The 15,247-nt window shown below is 39.5% G+C and overlaps 1 protein-coding gene across 1 annotated transcript in view; it reads left to right on the forward strand.

The window, feature by feature from the left end:
- Positions 1 to 15,247, forward strand: part of grid2 (glutamate receptor, ionotropic, delta 2) — a 442,237-nt gene that overhangs the window by 303,115 nt on the left and 123,875 nt on the right. Inside the window, exons 7-8 of the mRNA XM_054611388.1 lie at positions 947 to 1,108; positions 4,974 to 5,093. Of these exons, the coding sequence (XP_054467363.1) occupies positions 947 to 1,108; positions 4,974 to 5,093 (282 nt within the window). The remainder of the gene's footprint in view (positions 1 to 946; positions 1,109 to 4,973; positions 5,094 to 15,247) is intronic.

Below are 15,247 nucleotides of genomic sequence, written 5' to 3' on the forward strand. Positions count from 1 at the left end.
ACCTCACTCCAATTGAGAGATATTACATTCAACATCATTTTTCCTGAAGGGACAGGCTGTCTGTGTTGCCAAGTCTGTGACTTTCTCGCTAGATTTAACTCCTTTCATTAGAGTTGGCACTGTTCTGGGTTTTTCTGTTGGATAATTTTTTTAAATGTAGCGTACTCTTGCTAGATATTCAACATCAACAACCCTAGCTTTAATGTGAGTGGATGCTCATCACTTATATATCTGATTGTGTGTGTGTGTGTGTGTGTGTGTGTGTGTGTGTGTGTGCGTGCATAGAATCATGCGTTTGTTGTATTCTGATTAACACAGAGACAGGTGGCTCTGTAAATCACATAACGATAGATCACAGACTGAATAAGCTCCACTCCTTATCCTCCCCATCCCACCCCTCTCCATCTTATTCCGTGGTGCCAAGGATCTGTCAATACATTTGAATTAATGTCATCCTGAGAGCCATTCTTGTGTGAGTGTGTGTTTGTAGGAGTGCGCACAAATGTGCAAACTTTCACTAAAAGGGAGCAATGTTGTTGTGAAATTATAAATGTAATGCGCTACAGGTGCAGGAAACAGTCTGAAAGGCAGATAGAGATCATGGAACAGTTTTGATCAAAGTGCTGAGCATATGAATTCATTTGAATTAGAGAGCATTTCAGCATGAAAGGGTTTGGATGATTTCAAACTACTAATAGCCGCAGAAGGTTGTCCATCTTTCTCAGCTGCATAACCAAAGGAAAAACAAAAACTAAACTTAAGCACATGCAAGCATGACATTGGTCACTTGGACCTTAGTAGAATCAGTTTCTTGTTACATATCGTAGCACATCAATGCAAGCAAGTCCCCCATAAAGCATCTTCAGCAAAAGTAAAATGTCTGCATGTATCGCGTTGTCTCACTTTCTTTCTTTTTGTGTGCCTTCTGTCATTTATTCCTCTACAGATCAGCAACCGCTATATTTATGATTCTGTGTTGCTGCTGGCCAACACCTTCCACAGAAAGCTGGAGGATAGGAAGTGGCACAGCATGGCCAGTCTGAGCTGCATCAGGAAGAACTCCAAACCGTGGCAGGGAGGCAAGAGCATGCTGGATACTATCAAAAAGGTATGTGGATGCAGAAGGAAGCAAACACCTTTCTCCTCAAGTCATGCAGGAAGTTATTCAACTACAGTAAGTGTGCAAGAATGCATACTTGGTGGCTCTGGCACACACACCTGAAGGCACACACACCCACCCACACACACACACACACAAGTTTTTATGGGTTCACGGACACATGTGGTGACACACACACCCAAATGTGTTGCAATACTCTTAGAAAACATCCTGAAAAGGTAACAGATGTGCTCAGTTGTTAACATTTTGTCCGTAACATATTTCCTTACATTACATTACATCTTTAACTTGAGATTATTGTGGACGGTTTTAAAACCCAGTAACTTCAACAATTTTTATCATGAACGAAGCTTCACACGCATTGAGTAAGCATGTATGAACGACTGGAGCACTGGGAAACATCTTTCTCAATTATGTTCCATAATAACCTTAGATTGACTAAAATCAACCCATATACTGTGTTGAAAAATATTTAATACATTTTTAAACGCAAAAGTAATCAGACCAAGGCATTGCTGAACCAGCATACACTGTGTACGGAAATATGACACAATTAATCTCTTCAAAAAGTAAAAGAAACAGTATAAGGGGTCAGTGCAATCTGATTTACACCACACAACGGACAGTTAAATCCACCGCATTCCCTGATTTGTATTGGTTGTTGATATCTCAATGACCTAAAGTAATCAGCCTCTAATCTCAGTTTGAGGACCGTCCATCTGTTTCATCAGCCTCCTGCGGTGCTCTACTGCTGTGTGATGCTTGTAGTTGAGTGAGTGCCAGTTTGAAAATGGCTCTTAACTACTTTGTTTAAAAAAAAAAAGAAGATATCTATAAAAGTTTTAGACACAGAAAACATTGGCGCTGAGTCTTGATACCTACATTTGACAGAGCAAAAGCTTATGCTCATCCCCTATTGAAAAAATGTATTTGCATATCAAGACATTGTGCTCATTACAAGGTATTTTGGAGACTGGGCACTATTGTTCTTTGGCTGCGACACTTTTTTTGAAACAGCAAGATGCAGTCACTGCTAAATTCATTGTCATCACTTGGTCTAGCTAAAATCCCCTCCAGGGATGGACAATAAGGCTTTAAATAAGTCTACCTTTTTGTAATGTTATCACATGTAAAACCAATTTTTGCTCATTACTGCAACTGAAAGTTTCCAAGTTCCTGTCTGAGCTCAAAAGACTTCACGATCCAGGTGCTCATGAATTCAAATGATGGCATACCTCATAGGAAGCACATGCATCAATCATCAAGTTTTGCTCAGTTCCTGAACAGTTGACTTTTGGAAGATAAAGGATTTCATCCTGCAGCTGTGATTTTATGAATCTCTGCATTTCACCTTGAGTTCAGGGTTTGGCAACACTTTCATCACTGTTAAATCCAATTGGATCAATGCCCTCTGTTTTGATATCAATAAAAAACTACTCCAGGGATGGCAGTTTGACTGAATGATGAAGCCAAGTGAAATGCTAATTTAGGATTAGTGTCAGACAATAATAAATGCGACGCAATGGCTTTCATATCTATCTCTGCATTTCACCTTGAGATCAGGCTGGGGTTTGGCAACACTTTCATCAGCAGCCTGTTAAACCAACCCTGATGGGTGTCTCAACAGAGCTGTGTTAAAGAGCCCTAAGCAGTAATAGAGTTGAGTTCAGCCACCTAGCATCAGTTCCATTTTACAGTGTATCAGCAGTGTGCTTTACTCACTCTTGTTCGTGCCTGTGTGTTTAATCAGCGTTTTGGTATGTCGGGCCATTATGTTAATGATAAATACTAATTTGCAGCTGTTGATGAGGAGCTCTATTGATGTTGTTGTTGGGGTTTCATTGACAAATTCAGTAGGTGGAAAATGCATCAGGTGAAACTGCTTTTAAACTGATCCCCAAAGTCTGAAGTGTGTGTTGTGTTTAAACTGTTTGTAGACTACATACATACGTATACATACATACCCTGTCATTGGCTTATGCTGTATATATCCACCTTTGAGTCCCAGGGACTCCAGCAGTTAAGATTAGGACTCATTTAAAAATGTTATTGATTGCTTTTAGACAGGCCAAGATCTCCAGCCAGAGCCCATGAGGCCGGTAAAAAGTCCAAGCTTAGGATGAGATTAGATATACTTTAATGTCCCCATGGGGAACTCTTTCATATTCATTATTGCTTTTATAATCCAACAGACATGTCCACTTTCATCTTATTTTTAAGAAACAGCTTTTTCCTTAGTTATTTCTCTGATTTATTTTCAGTCTCATGAGCCCAGTGGCATGTTCTTTGAATCAGGTGAAATTAAATGAAAGATACTTTGTGAATCTATTGTTTCCATACTGAGCTGCCAACATTAATTACCTGAATAATTATGAAAGGCAATGAGAAGTATCCGAGCGGGTTTCACCCCTGCCCAGCAAATAAACATGCTTTATTGCGGGGGTGGGGGGGGCTCTGTGGGTATGATTGACCCAGGGGAATAAAATAAGGAAATCTGGTACCAACATAGTGGTGTGTCAATGTAGACTAATAAACCAAATGGCACATTAACATAATTTATGTATTATATAATCTATATACTCATCATGGAGATACTAATACGACCCCCACTCATGTATACAAACATAAAGAGACATGTACACATACAAAAATACATCCACATGCATGTGTGTTTAAGGATATAACACAAAGATGCACCCACACAAATATTTCTGAATAAAAATAATAATTTGAAATTACTACACATACAAGGCTAGTTTAAGTTTAAATGAATAATGAAAGTGTCACATGAGATGTGTGGTATGACTATCTCAGTGTGTATGTGATTAGACATGAACACACTATCTAGTGTATATTTTTGCGCGCATGCTTGCATCACATACCAAATCACTGCATAGATACTCTACAATCCATGTTTCGTACACACAGGAGCAAGCACACACACACACACACACACACACACACACACACACACACACACACACACACACACACACACACACACACACACACACACACACACACACACAGAGCATGAATCATATGAAGGAGTATAACACCTCGCCTTCCCTGAAGCACAGTTTCACTTTCCCTGACAGGTCACAATAGCGGGGAGGCAGAGCAAAGGTTGGGGACTGACACTGTGTGTGTGTGTGTGTGTGTGTGTGTGTGTGTGTGTGTGTGTGTGTGTGTGTGTGTGTGTGTGTGTGTGTGTGTGTGTGTGTGTGTGTGTGTGTGTGTGTGTGTGTGTGTGTGTGTGTGTGTGTGTGTGTGTGTGTGTGTGTAAGCCTGTGAGTAAATCTACCTCTCTACATAAGACGACATTGCACGCCTCTAGTGAAAAGTTCCATCAGCCTGGTGCTTATGACACCCACCTCTACGTGATGTTGACTGCTCAATTTTGCCTCAAATCTAAAGTAGGATTTTCCACAATCCAAAAGCTTGCACACATGTGCACACATACAAAATCTAACATATTTTAGTCTATTACAGCAACCAGAACATTTACCTATTGGGTACATGTACTTACTCATGAGATATAATCATTTCATTAGAGACCGGCAGAAGATTCATGTCTCTGCTTCACTCCGAGCAGTTATCATATCTGATCTTTAGCAAGGAGAGAAACGTAATTTAATGTCAAATTTCCCAGGAAGAATTATTGATGAGTTCTATTATAACCAAAAGAATATTGCGCCATTGATGAGAACTGACAGGATTATAGTGATAAAGATCATGATGCAAGTAACGACTCTAATGACCACATTGCAATGATACATTTTTCCAAACTGCAGTAATAGTGTAAAAATATACACACACAGTCATATGATAACATTCTGTCTTGTCTTCACAGTTTGGAGTGAGCGGCCTCACCAGTTTCCTGGAGTTTACCGACAACGGCACTAACCCCAACATCTTCTTTGAAATCCTGGGAACAAATTATGGAGAGGACAGGGGCCGAGGAGTCAGTAGGGTAAGTAGTTAAAACAGAACCCATGTGTGTGGAGTACTGCTGAGGGGGAAGGTGGAATGATTTCTGCTCTAAGGTGTGGAGCGGATTTACATAATTCCTGGATTTGCCACTGCAAATTTCACTGCACCTGCTCTCTACATTATTTTCATCTCATATTTATTCAGCCATTTCTTTGCTTGTGGCTGTCCCCCCTGTGTAGCAGAGCACAGCTACATTTCTGTATTTACTTATGGATTTTTCTTAACCGTTTATAATTGTGGCAGGGCTCCACACTATCTTTAAAAGTGGATGGCATTGGCTTAGAGTTGCCAAAAACTGAAAACATGGTTGCCATTTTTATTCACATCATGTTTTGAGTGATAAACGAAGTCGTTGAGCTGCCTACTGGTTGTCCAGTGCTTGTCTAGCCTTGTGGTTCTGTAGGATGTGCTACCTTGAACTAGTTAACTTGAGATCTATATTGTACATGCTTTGAAGTTTTTGTCTAACTCAAGGCTAACAAATCATTAACAGTTACTTTGCCTATTAAGACTTCACGAATGTCCTTTTTTCTTTTATACTCAGGTGCATCTGATTTGTTAGTTTGTTGAATGTTTCATTGCACATTCCAAAAAGCTTTATTTGCTCCACAGGGATGTTAATAGTAAACCGTTAACTGATGATAAGATTTTTACCGATTAGTGCTTCAGGTTGAATGGTTAAAATTAATATTAAAAGTAATAATGCACATACACTACAACTGGCAATAAATTATAGATTTAACCTGTTTGGGCATTGGGTTAGCGTTGCAGCATGGCAGCATGTCAGGCACATCAGCCACAGCACCCCTGCATGCAATGCACTAATCTCTATACAAGGGTCGGCTACTGGTCACAATTTTTTTCATAAATAAGCACCACTATTTATTGTTCCACCAATTTCTCTTATACATATGCCGGTGCAAATGCCAGTAAATGCACCAATGCATTTCCAGCGTCGTAATGTGCAGTATTGTCTAGATCTGACTCTAACAGCAATATTCAAATATCACTAATGCAACAAATATTAAACAATGTTTATTTCGGGGTGCACCTTTTGCTGTTTTTTCAAAATGGTTGCCAATTGTCGAGGCCTGTGTGGTAAAATAAATGCAAAGAAGCAGTTAAAGCATCTTTTCACGTGTATATCTTTGAATTCATAGTGTTCTTGGTTGCATTTTTTTTTATATATATATTTTGGATTCATTATCAGCCCAGCAGCTCACCTCCCCCTCAGTCAAGCCTGGTGTTAATTGGATTAATTAGAAGCATTTTCAAGTGGCATCTGCTAATGACACATTCGTTATGAATTTTAACAGGCCCTTCTGAAAGACACCCCTTCCCCTTACAGGCACACACACACACACACACACACACACACACACACACACACACACACACACACACACACACACACACACACACACACACACACACACACACACACACACACACACACACACACACACACACAGACACACACATATTTGTTAAATGTTTGTTTGTTTATTCTAACAAAAAGCTATGTGCTTACGCAGGCAAGGTAAGTGTCTGTCTACAGTTTCTGTAAAAATATATTTGGTTACTTGCAATGACAGCTAATTCTGTTATAATCTTTATGTTCGGCATAAAATTCGACAAAGATCATGACACACTCCTACTAAACATATGTTTGGACAAGCCTTCTTCTGAAATATATAGATATATTTTTGTTAAAGGAACAGTTTTAGTTGGGGTTTTTTTAACATTCCTGATGCAGTGCTATCGGAAATGGCCCAAACGACATCACTGACTACTCAATGTAAGCATATTATATGTAGGTATGAAAACAGTAAGGTAAAAATATGAGAACAAGATTTGCAATGTACTCCGTAATCCTTCATAAAATTCCATTGGACAAAGAGACATTACACACACACACACAAAACACACACAGGGTCTGTCCTCCATACCAGAGGGATCTCTTTACAGATAACGGTTGAGATAGTGAGCTGTGATATTGGATAATGTGGTGAGACACTAACACAACGCAGCATGCCATCACTGAAAAGATTTATCTTTAAAGCACAGCATAATTACATTTAGGCACAATTCCCTAATCAGAGAGCATAATTACTTCTGAGGGAATTAAGGCACTTGTTATACAGTATTCCTGCCACAGTCTCACTTAATACTCTGAACATTTGTTGGTCTGTCATTGTGTTTCAATTAAATTCATACATGGACTCAAATGACTAAAGAGAGGCTAATAATCCTGAATGCCTGCATATTAACTTTCTCTTGTAGCTGAACCCTGCCTTTCTGAATTGAATGATATAGTCTTCTAAAATGGTGTTCATACAGAGCATCTGACCTGCAATAAAGGCATGGCAGATATACGTCAGGCCGGAGAAAAGGTTAGTTAAAATGGCTCAAACCGCTCCACCACCAAGAAGAAAAGCGAACGCCTGCCCAAGTGTGTGTTTAAATGTGAAAGGAAATGATAAAAAGGAAATAAAAACCCCGGGATAGCAGTAGAAAAATAAAATATCATGCTGCTCAAACATTCCATTATCTGCGTTCACATGAACTGCTGTGTATGTGAATTATATTTTCTATTCTCGTCTGAAGAGACAGAGAGAGGTTGAAGGTGAATAAAGGCCTCGATGTAAATTGATTACTATGTAAAGCAGCCCGGTCTCTCTCACCCCAGGTTAACATCTTTCCTTGTGTAATGATGGCATGATTGACAATACTTAATTCCCAGTTTAATTATGCTATAGGAATCACCACTGTCAAGTGAAGGTGGCTTTTATTATAATGCCTTCAAATATTATCGTCTAATATGCTTCAACTCTTCATACACTCACAATCATTTGACATGATGAAAAAAAGAAAAGAATAACTAAAGTGGCTTGAACCATAAATTGTCAGCTTGAATTGGAAATACTCTCATATAATTTATTATTTTGGAAAGGAGAATTGACCTTGGTGTGTCTGTTCTGCTCATAGCAGCTTTTTCGTCTCAGAATGAATAAAAGCAAAAATCGCTGTAGGACCAGTGTAAACTAAGCCAATTGAAAATATTCTCACTTAGGGTTACTTGTACACATTTGTCAACATCCTGAATAGATAATAACATATTTCTTAGCCTTGGTGTATCACAGAAAATTTGATTAACTTTTACTTTTTTGATTCAGCTTGGAGTCACAACAACATTAAACAATAAGCAGCAGCAATTACTCTGATTTAATAGAAAGGGTTGGAAACTGGGGATAGTGGTCACGTATTTAGCCAATGGACATGGAAGCTGTCAAAAAGAGTCAATTACATTTTACAATTCAGTTTGACATTTTAGAAATTTGTTTATAATGGCAGAGTAACATCAGCCATCACAAGCACAGACACGCAGAAGGGTTTTTTCTGCATTTTTACAGGCAAAGTTTCTCAATTTGATAGATTGGGGAGCAACTGTATTAAAATCAAACACAGAGAAGGGCTAATCGTTTTAGCAGCTACCGTATTAACTTTGTCATTTATTTCCTTGTAGTAATTCTCCTGGATATATCCTGTAATTTAAGTGCTCTGTTCAGAGTTACAACGCTTTAACGATAGCATGTATTTAAAATTCCTCATGGTCACATGTAAGAGGGCTTATTTGCTAAATATTTCATCCTTAGCATTTGCAAACCTTCCACAGTTCAACCTTCCTTCTATTATTTAGCCTTTACCCTGTCGTCATTTTGCGTCCTTAACAGTTGGGGACACTGACAATGAACTTCCCTAGAAGAAGCATGTCCAACTCTTGAACCAAATTAAATAAATCCACCATGGTTGTTTTTTTCTGAATAAATTATAGATTTCTCTCTCTCTCTCTCTCTCTCTCTCTCTCTCTCTCTCTCTCTCTCTCTCTCTCTCTCTCCCTCTCTCTGCCCACACCATGTGCATTTACTTTCATACCATATGTAGTCAAATATATTTCTCTTGTAGCCGACTGCTTTCAGGAGACTGATGTGTCTTGTAAAAAGTATGGATAATGGGTGCAATCACATGTATTTTGTATAGAGGAGGCGTTCAGTGCTTGCAGTAAAGATTCTGAATTATGGACAACAGGCCACGTTGAGCCAACTGCAGTGCATTCACTGGTGTGTTGAGATTATTAGTGAGTGTGTGTCTGCCTGATCACACCATTAACGGAATATGAAGACTTCCTTAATTATGTTATTAACTCTACATTCTGTTGAGAATACCACTTAACCTGATCTTTTTTTCCAATCCTCCCTCACTGTTCCGTCTTCTCTTACAGTCTTCTTTCTTATCTCTGCTAAGAGTCTCACTAATGACGGACACACAGTCCAGCATTTTTTCTTCTTCTCCTGTCTTCCCTTAATTAAGTAACTATTCTGAGGACCTCTCTCTTTCTCCCCAACTCCCTCCATTCTTTCTCTACATCATTTTCCCTCCCTTATGATGCCTGCCGTTTTATGAAATTTGCCTTTTTCAATCCTTTGTCATGATATTTTTCCCCAACACACTTATCACATATTCATACAGTTGTGGAGTAATAATGATAAAAGCAGACACCTCAGATCGTCATAATTATTAATGTGACACTGTGGTAGAATTGGCTCACTGCTCCATTACCTTCAGGGGCTTAACATGCAAGCCTATATATCTCTCTCTTTATACATCTACGGGCATGCCAGGCTCCACTGCTCCCTTATATAGAGGCGACAAGTCTGCCATGTGTAATTGCTTCGTTAGCTATCTGCGACATCTTAAATGCCTTCAGAGAGGAAAAATGGCTGACGCGATTTATAGTTTAGAGCCAGCAACAATAAAAAAGGGTTGTGGCTAAGCGGGGAGAAAAAAGGATGATAGGGAGGGGGAGGTGAGGAGAGAATGGGGGAAGATGGATATGTTGCTAGATTAAGGAAAGGGTGAAGAGGAGAAAGGTAAAATTAAACTGAGAGAAGAGCTAGAGAGACAGCTAGAAGGGGGATAGATGACCTAATCCTCATAGATCCCGTACAAGAGATAGAAACGGCAGCACAGGTCATAATAGAGTCACAATCATTACACTCTTACTCTCTCACACATGCTCACGCTCTCTTTCCCCCTCAGCTCATATTCTCCATCTTTTTGGAAGACAGAGCGAAATATTCTCAATCTTCACACGAATCAATGGCCTGCAAACTGCAGTGTTCTTAAATTGAGGTCACCTTCAATTATTGTCCCCGGTCTCATCTGATGTATGTGGTGAATTACGCTAAGTGACTTCAGAGAGTCATGGGACCTTGGAACCCCCTCACAGTCCAGCCATCATGCAAGAAACATTTCTGCCATTACATGTTTTGAACGATTGAAGGACATTTTTCTCAATGTAACAGCTTAATGTGCCAACTCAAACACACGTACTAATCGCAGCTCACACAGGGAGGCACGCAAGCCATGAATGCACACACGCACACACACACACACACACACACACACACACACACACACACACACACACACACACACACACACACACACACACACACACACACACACACACACACACACACAAACACACACATTTGCATTAATACCCGGCATGTTTGGAAATGCTAAGCTAACCCTTTTGGCTTTGCATGACAATTGACATCAGTCTGCGTGACCGTCATTGTGCAACATAGAGAAACACTGGGTTTCCTCTACTTCCAACAAAACTAATTCACATACATGCAGAGAGATTATTACCCATTTCAATGGAGTTCCACTGAGGTAATTATTGTTGACAGAGTTTCTCTTGTAAGGCTAAGCCACAGTGACACGCAAAGCTGTTAGTTTCCTTTTTAATAAAATGTAACAGAGAACAGAAACTCTCCACAGACACAAGTATTAACCTGTGACTCCAGACGCAAAATCTGAATCAAGCTCTGCTTGTCTCCTGGTGGCAAGAAAAGTATTGTCCCAGAACAAAGAGGGAAATCTTTTTTTAACCTGTTCCAGCTCTATTGAATTACATATCTGCTTTTTAAATATATTTTTATTTCAAATGTTTAGTGTCCTCAAGAGAGAGTGTTTTTAAAGAGCTATTCTTTGATATTGTAGTCTATGGGGACAATCTGAACAAGCTATGCAAAGATACATTTAATGTTGGTATTTGTATGATTTTTTAGTCGTTTGCTTTTTTGACTTACTCTGGCACAACACAGAACCTTAAGACATGTGGATAGTAACTTCCTGTTGTTTGTTGTTCCTTCTCAAACACTCACTTGTATTGGCTCACAAACTAATATCCTGTTGCTGTTCTCTATCAGATGCATCTGCTCACAGTGCAGAAGAACACCAGGACTCATTCATATATTAGCTGTTGAAATCTAACATGCCTGTTATATGTGCAATGGCTGTTTCTGGATTGGGATCTAAGTGTAGTGTGTTAGCATTTGCTAACATTGGCTATTTAGAACTAAACAAAATAAACAGCAAAGGCTCAGTTATAAGTATTTCAGGTATTTGATGATAAACCAAACTATTTGATGAATAAAACTGTTTATTTGATGATAGTGCTAAATAAAAAGTTATTAAAATGCCTCCTGAGGGGAACATGAAAATCAGTATCAAATGTCATGGCTTCATTTGGTCGACATTTAACTCAAAACCTCAAATGTCATCCTAATTGTGGTTCAGAGGGAAAGCCAAGGGACCACCAGAGTCGTTTGAATACATCATGTGGGAACCATGGATGTCTGTGCAACCTTACACATCAATCCATGTAGGAGTAATTTAGATATTTCGGTCTGGACCAAAGTGATGGGTTGACCTACCAACCAACATGGCCATGTAGCCTAGAGCCATGAAGCTAGCGAGCTTAAACATCAGTGATGACAAGTTTTAAAATTAAAAACAAATTAGAGATAATGTAAAAGGTAATCTGTTAAAGTGCATTCAAAGCAATTTCCGCATATAGATAAAAGAAAAAGTCGATAAACAGTTGGTGCAATTAACAATGAAACTGTACATGTAATGAACCAGTGTTTCAAAGCAAGAACGCTCAAGTTTTACTCAGAGGTAAAATACTAAATAAGGCTTCAAGGCAGGATCAAGACTTCTGATAATTTCAAATAAGCCATGGTTGCTAACAAGGTAATGGGCATAATAATGTGTTAAATAAATTTTGATTTTATACGAACATTATGTAGATAGTGTACTCTTGCGCGTCCTCTGATCATGGAACGAAGTAGAGAGGATGTGGCTCTAAAGGGCAAGTTAGCCAGCGCTATTTTAGGGAGGTTAGATGAGGGGCAAAACCACTGGATGTGATTATTACAATTATGTAAAAAACTCCTGCAGGGAGAGATGGAGAGGGTGATGAGAAAAGAAAGGGAGGTTAGAGAGGAGGTACCGATGAGTCAAATATCATTATCATGATGTGAGTCTGAAAAATGAGACGCAGTCAGCATGTTGGAGAGGAAGTAGCGTGAAATAAATAAATCAGAGGGAAATTGAACTCAAATCTGGGTGAAAACAAGCAAAGAGTGAAGGATGGAAAGATAGTGACAGAAAAAAATATCTCCAAGGGGAAAGATCCCTATTTCTCTCAAATTTTCCATCCTATTAGGTAGATTTGCATGTATGTTTATGCGGCATGTCTCCCCCACCTCCAGGCCAGGTGGGAGATTGCGGAAAGAATGGCAGGGGCAGGAAGTGGAAGGAGGAGGATGAAGTAAAAGATGCATGGGTGAAAGGAAGAAGGGAGAGTGAAAAGAAACGGGAGGGAATGGCTGAGGAGCAGGGAGTGAGGGAGGAGAGGACGACATTGATTTGTCCTGCTTCACAGATTATTTCCCCTCCACTTCTTTCCTTCTCTGTCATATCGCCTGATAGGTATGTGTGTGTTCTTGTACCTGCTCAATAGTGAGGACTTAAACAATTTTTAACCCACAAAGTGAGGACATTTTGTCCGGTCCTCACTTCTTCAAGGGCCTGTTTTAGGGTTAAGGCTTGGTTTCAAGGTTCAGGTTCGAATTAGGTGTAAGTTAGTGTTAGGATATGGGTTGGGCTTAGGCATTTAGTTTTGATGGTTAGGGTTAGTGTACGGGTCTAGGGAATGCATTATGTCAATAAGTGCCCTCTGTGTGAATGTGTGTATTTATGTGTGTGTTCTTGTACTTGCTACAGAGTGAGGACTGAAACAAGTTTGTAACCAAAAGAGGACCACTCTTTTTTTTTTTAAAGTTGGGACATTTTGGCATGTTGACCAGTTGGGAACCTGTCAACAATAATGATAATGATACATAATTGTGTCTGTTTAATACACTTGTATGTATCTGTGCAATTGGATGAATATATTAATATATACATTTCATCTCTTTGTTCACAACAAAAATGACATATTAAGACATGTGCAGCTAAGCTTAGCCCAAACTACAGAAGTACAGAGGAACCCCTTGACTAGCACCACCAAAGGTGCTTTCAACAAATTCTGCATTAATACATGTAGACAAAGAAAATAACAATTTGTTTCAACAATCAGTTAGCTTACAACAGTTATAGGCAAAGTGAAGGCACCATCCCATTAGTCTTGTTCAGTTGCTGGCTTTCCATGCTGTAAAAATTCAGAACAAAACCCAGGTGACAGTTAAATGTATTTGCGCTGACATACAGTATATTGTTTTGACTAAGATGAGCTTGCCCTGCTTTGTCATGGAGCAATCTCCCTACTGACTCCCTACTTACATTGATTTAATGGATACTGATCTTCTCATTTGACTCCCAGTTAGACAACAAACAAGCATATATCCCAAAATGTTGAAGTGTTCCTCTCAGGCTTCAGCTCTGACTCCTATCTTGTATGCTGTCCTTCTCTGAAGTGTGGCTCGAGCAGGAGTACTAAATAGCAATTTCTTTTGTGATAACATCTTTTATCCTTCCGAACGTATGAATACTTGAGTATTTGCAGGCTTCCTCTCTGGCTTGATTGATGTCGAAGATTTGTTTTAGCTGGAAGGTCGTGTCAATCATGAGTGAACACACATGCACTGACCAGCAAGTTAAATTCTGGGTGACCACAGCAGCAGTGGACACTGGACACTAATTGAAGCTGACAAACTGCCTCCGGTGTCCTTGGATCAGCTTAAGTGTGGCAGTGCATGTGGATTTTTGCTGTGTTCTCCCTATATGTGAGAGAGAGGAGAAATATCAAAAAGCACAGAGAGACATAAAGAAGAGTGGAGCGAGCTAGAGAGGGGTAAAGGGAGCAAATAAGTGAAGCAGACAAATATGAAAAGGCAGAGGAGTGGAAGACAGAATTTTTTAACTATTACCTGCTGTCACACAAACCCCATTGGGAAAATCATTGTGGTGCCAAACAAAAACACCCGTTGTGTAAACAGTATGGGTAACACCAAACACTAGCCCGGCAGCCACTCGTCTGCTTCTCTGTTTGTTGAGACAAGCCAGGAGAAGTTTTATTCCCCAGATGCTTCGCTGTCAATCCTGTCTCATGTCTCAGCCAAGACGGATTCTTTGCGGTGACATTAGGAAACCGAGCATAAGCACGCTGATGTTTAAGAAAATGCAGCTACTGTACAGCTGAGTGCATATAATAAGGTACTGCTGTATATTATCATTCCAAGAATTCAGTAGGCAATGTGCTGTAAAAGCTTCCGGGGTGCCATGGAGAGAAAGAAAGCAAGAATGAAAGAAAGGATGAAAGAACAGCAGTGCTATTGTGTATGCGAATACACAAGTTTTTATTCTGCTCCCTACCTATTTCTGGGATACTGTAGGCAGAATTGTCTGTACAAACCCTGAGCCTGAAAAGGAAAGAAAAAACATACAGAAGAATGCTGAGGAAGTCCGCAATATACTTCTCTGAATCCAGCTCCCTTCACCAACCCCTACCCTGCTGATTTGCTTTGCCACAGCTTTGCCACAGAGGCATTTTATACTTCACTGCAGCATAAAATGCCTCTGTATGTATTTTAACAGTCCCTATATACGTATTATGCTAAAAGTTGTTGTCAGAAAAAAACATACAGCTCAAGTTTAGTATGTTTGTTTATTATTTTGCCGGCATTAATTAACACTTTCATTATTGTTTTTGTTTTTTTTATGCCTGTGGCCAGAGGCATTATGATTTTGATTGTCTTTCGTTACGTTCCATAGACT

The sequence above is a fragment of the Anoplopoma fimbria genome, chromosome 13 (genome assembly GCF_027596085.1).
Source record: "Anoplopoma fimbria isolate UVic2021 breed Golden Eagle Sablefish chromosome 13, Afim_UVic_2022, whole genome shotgun sequence".
Taxonomy (NCBI): domain Eukaryota; kingdom Metazoa; phylum Chordata; class Actinopteri; order Perciformes; family Anoplopomatidae; genus Anoplopoma; species Anoplopoma fimbria.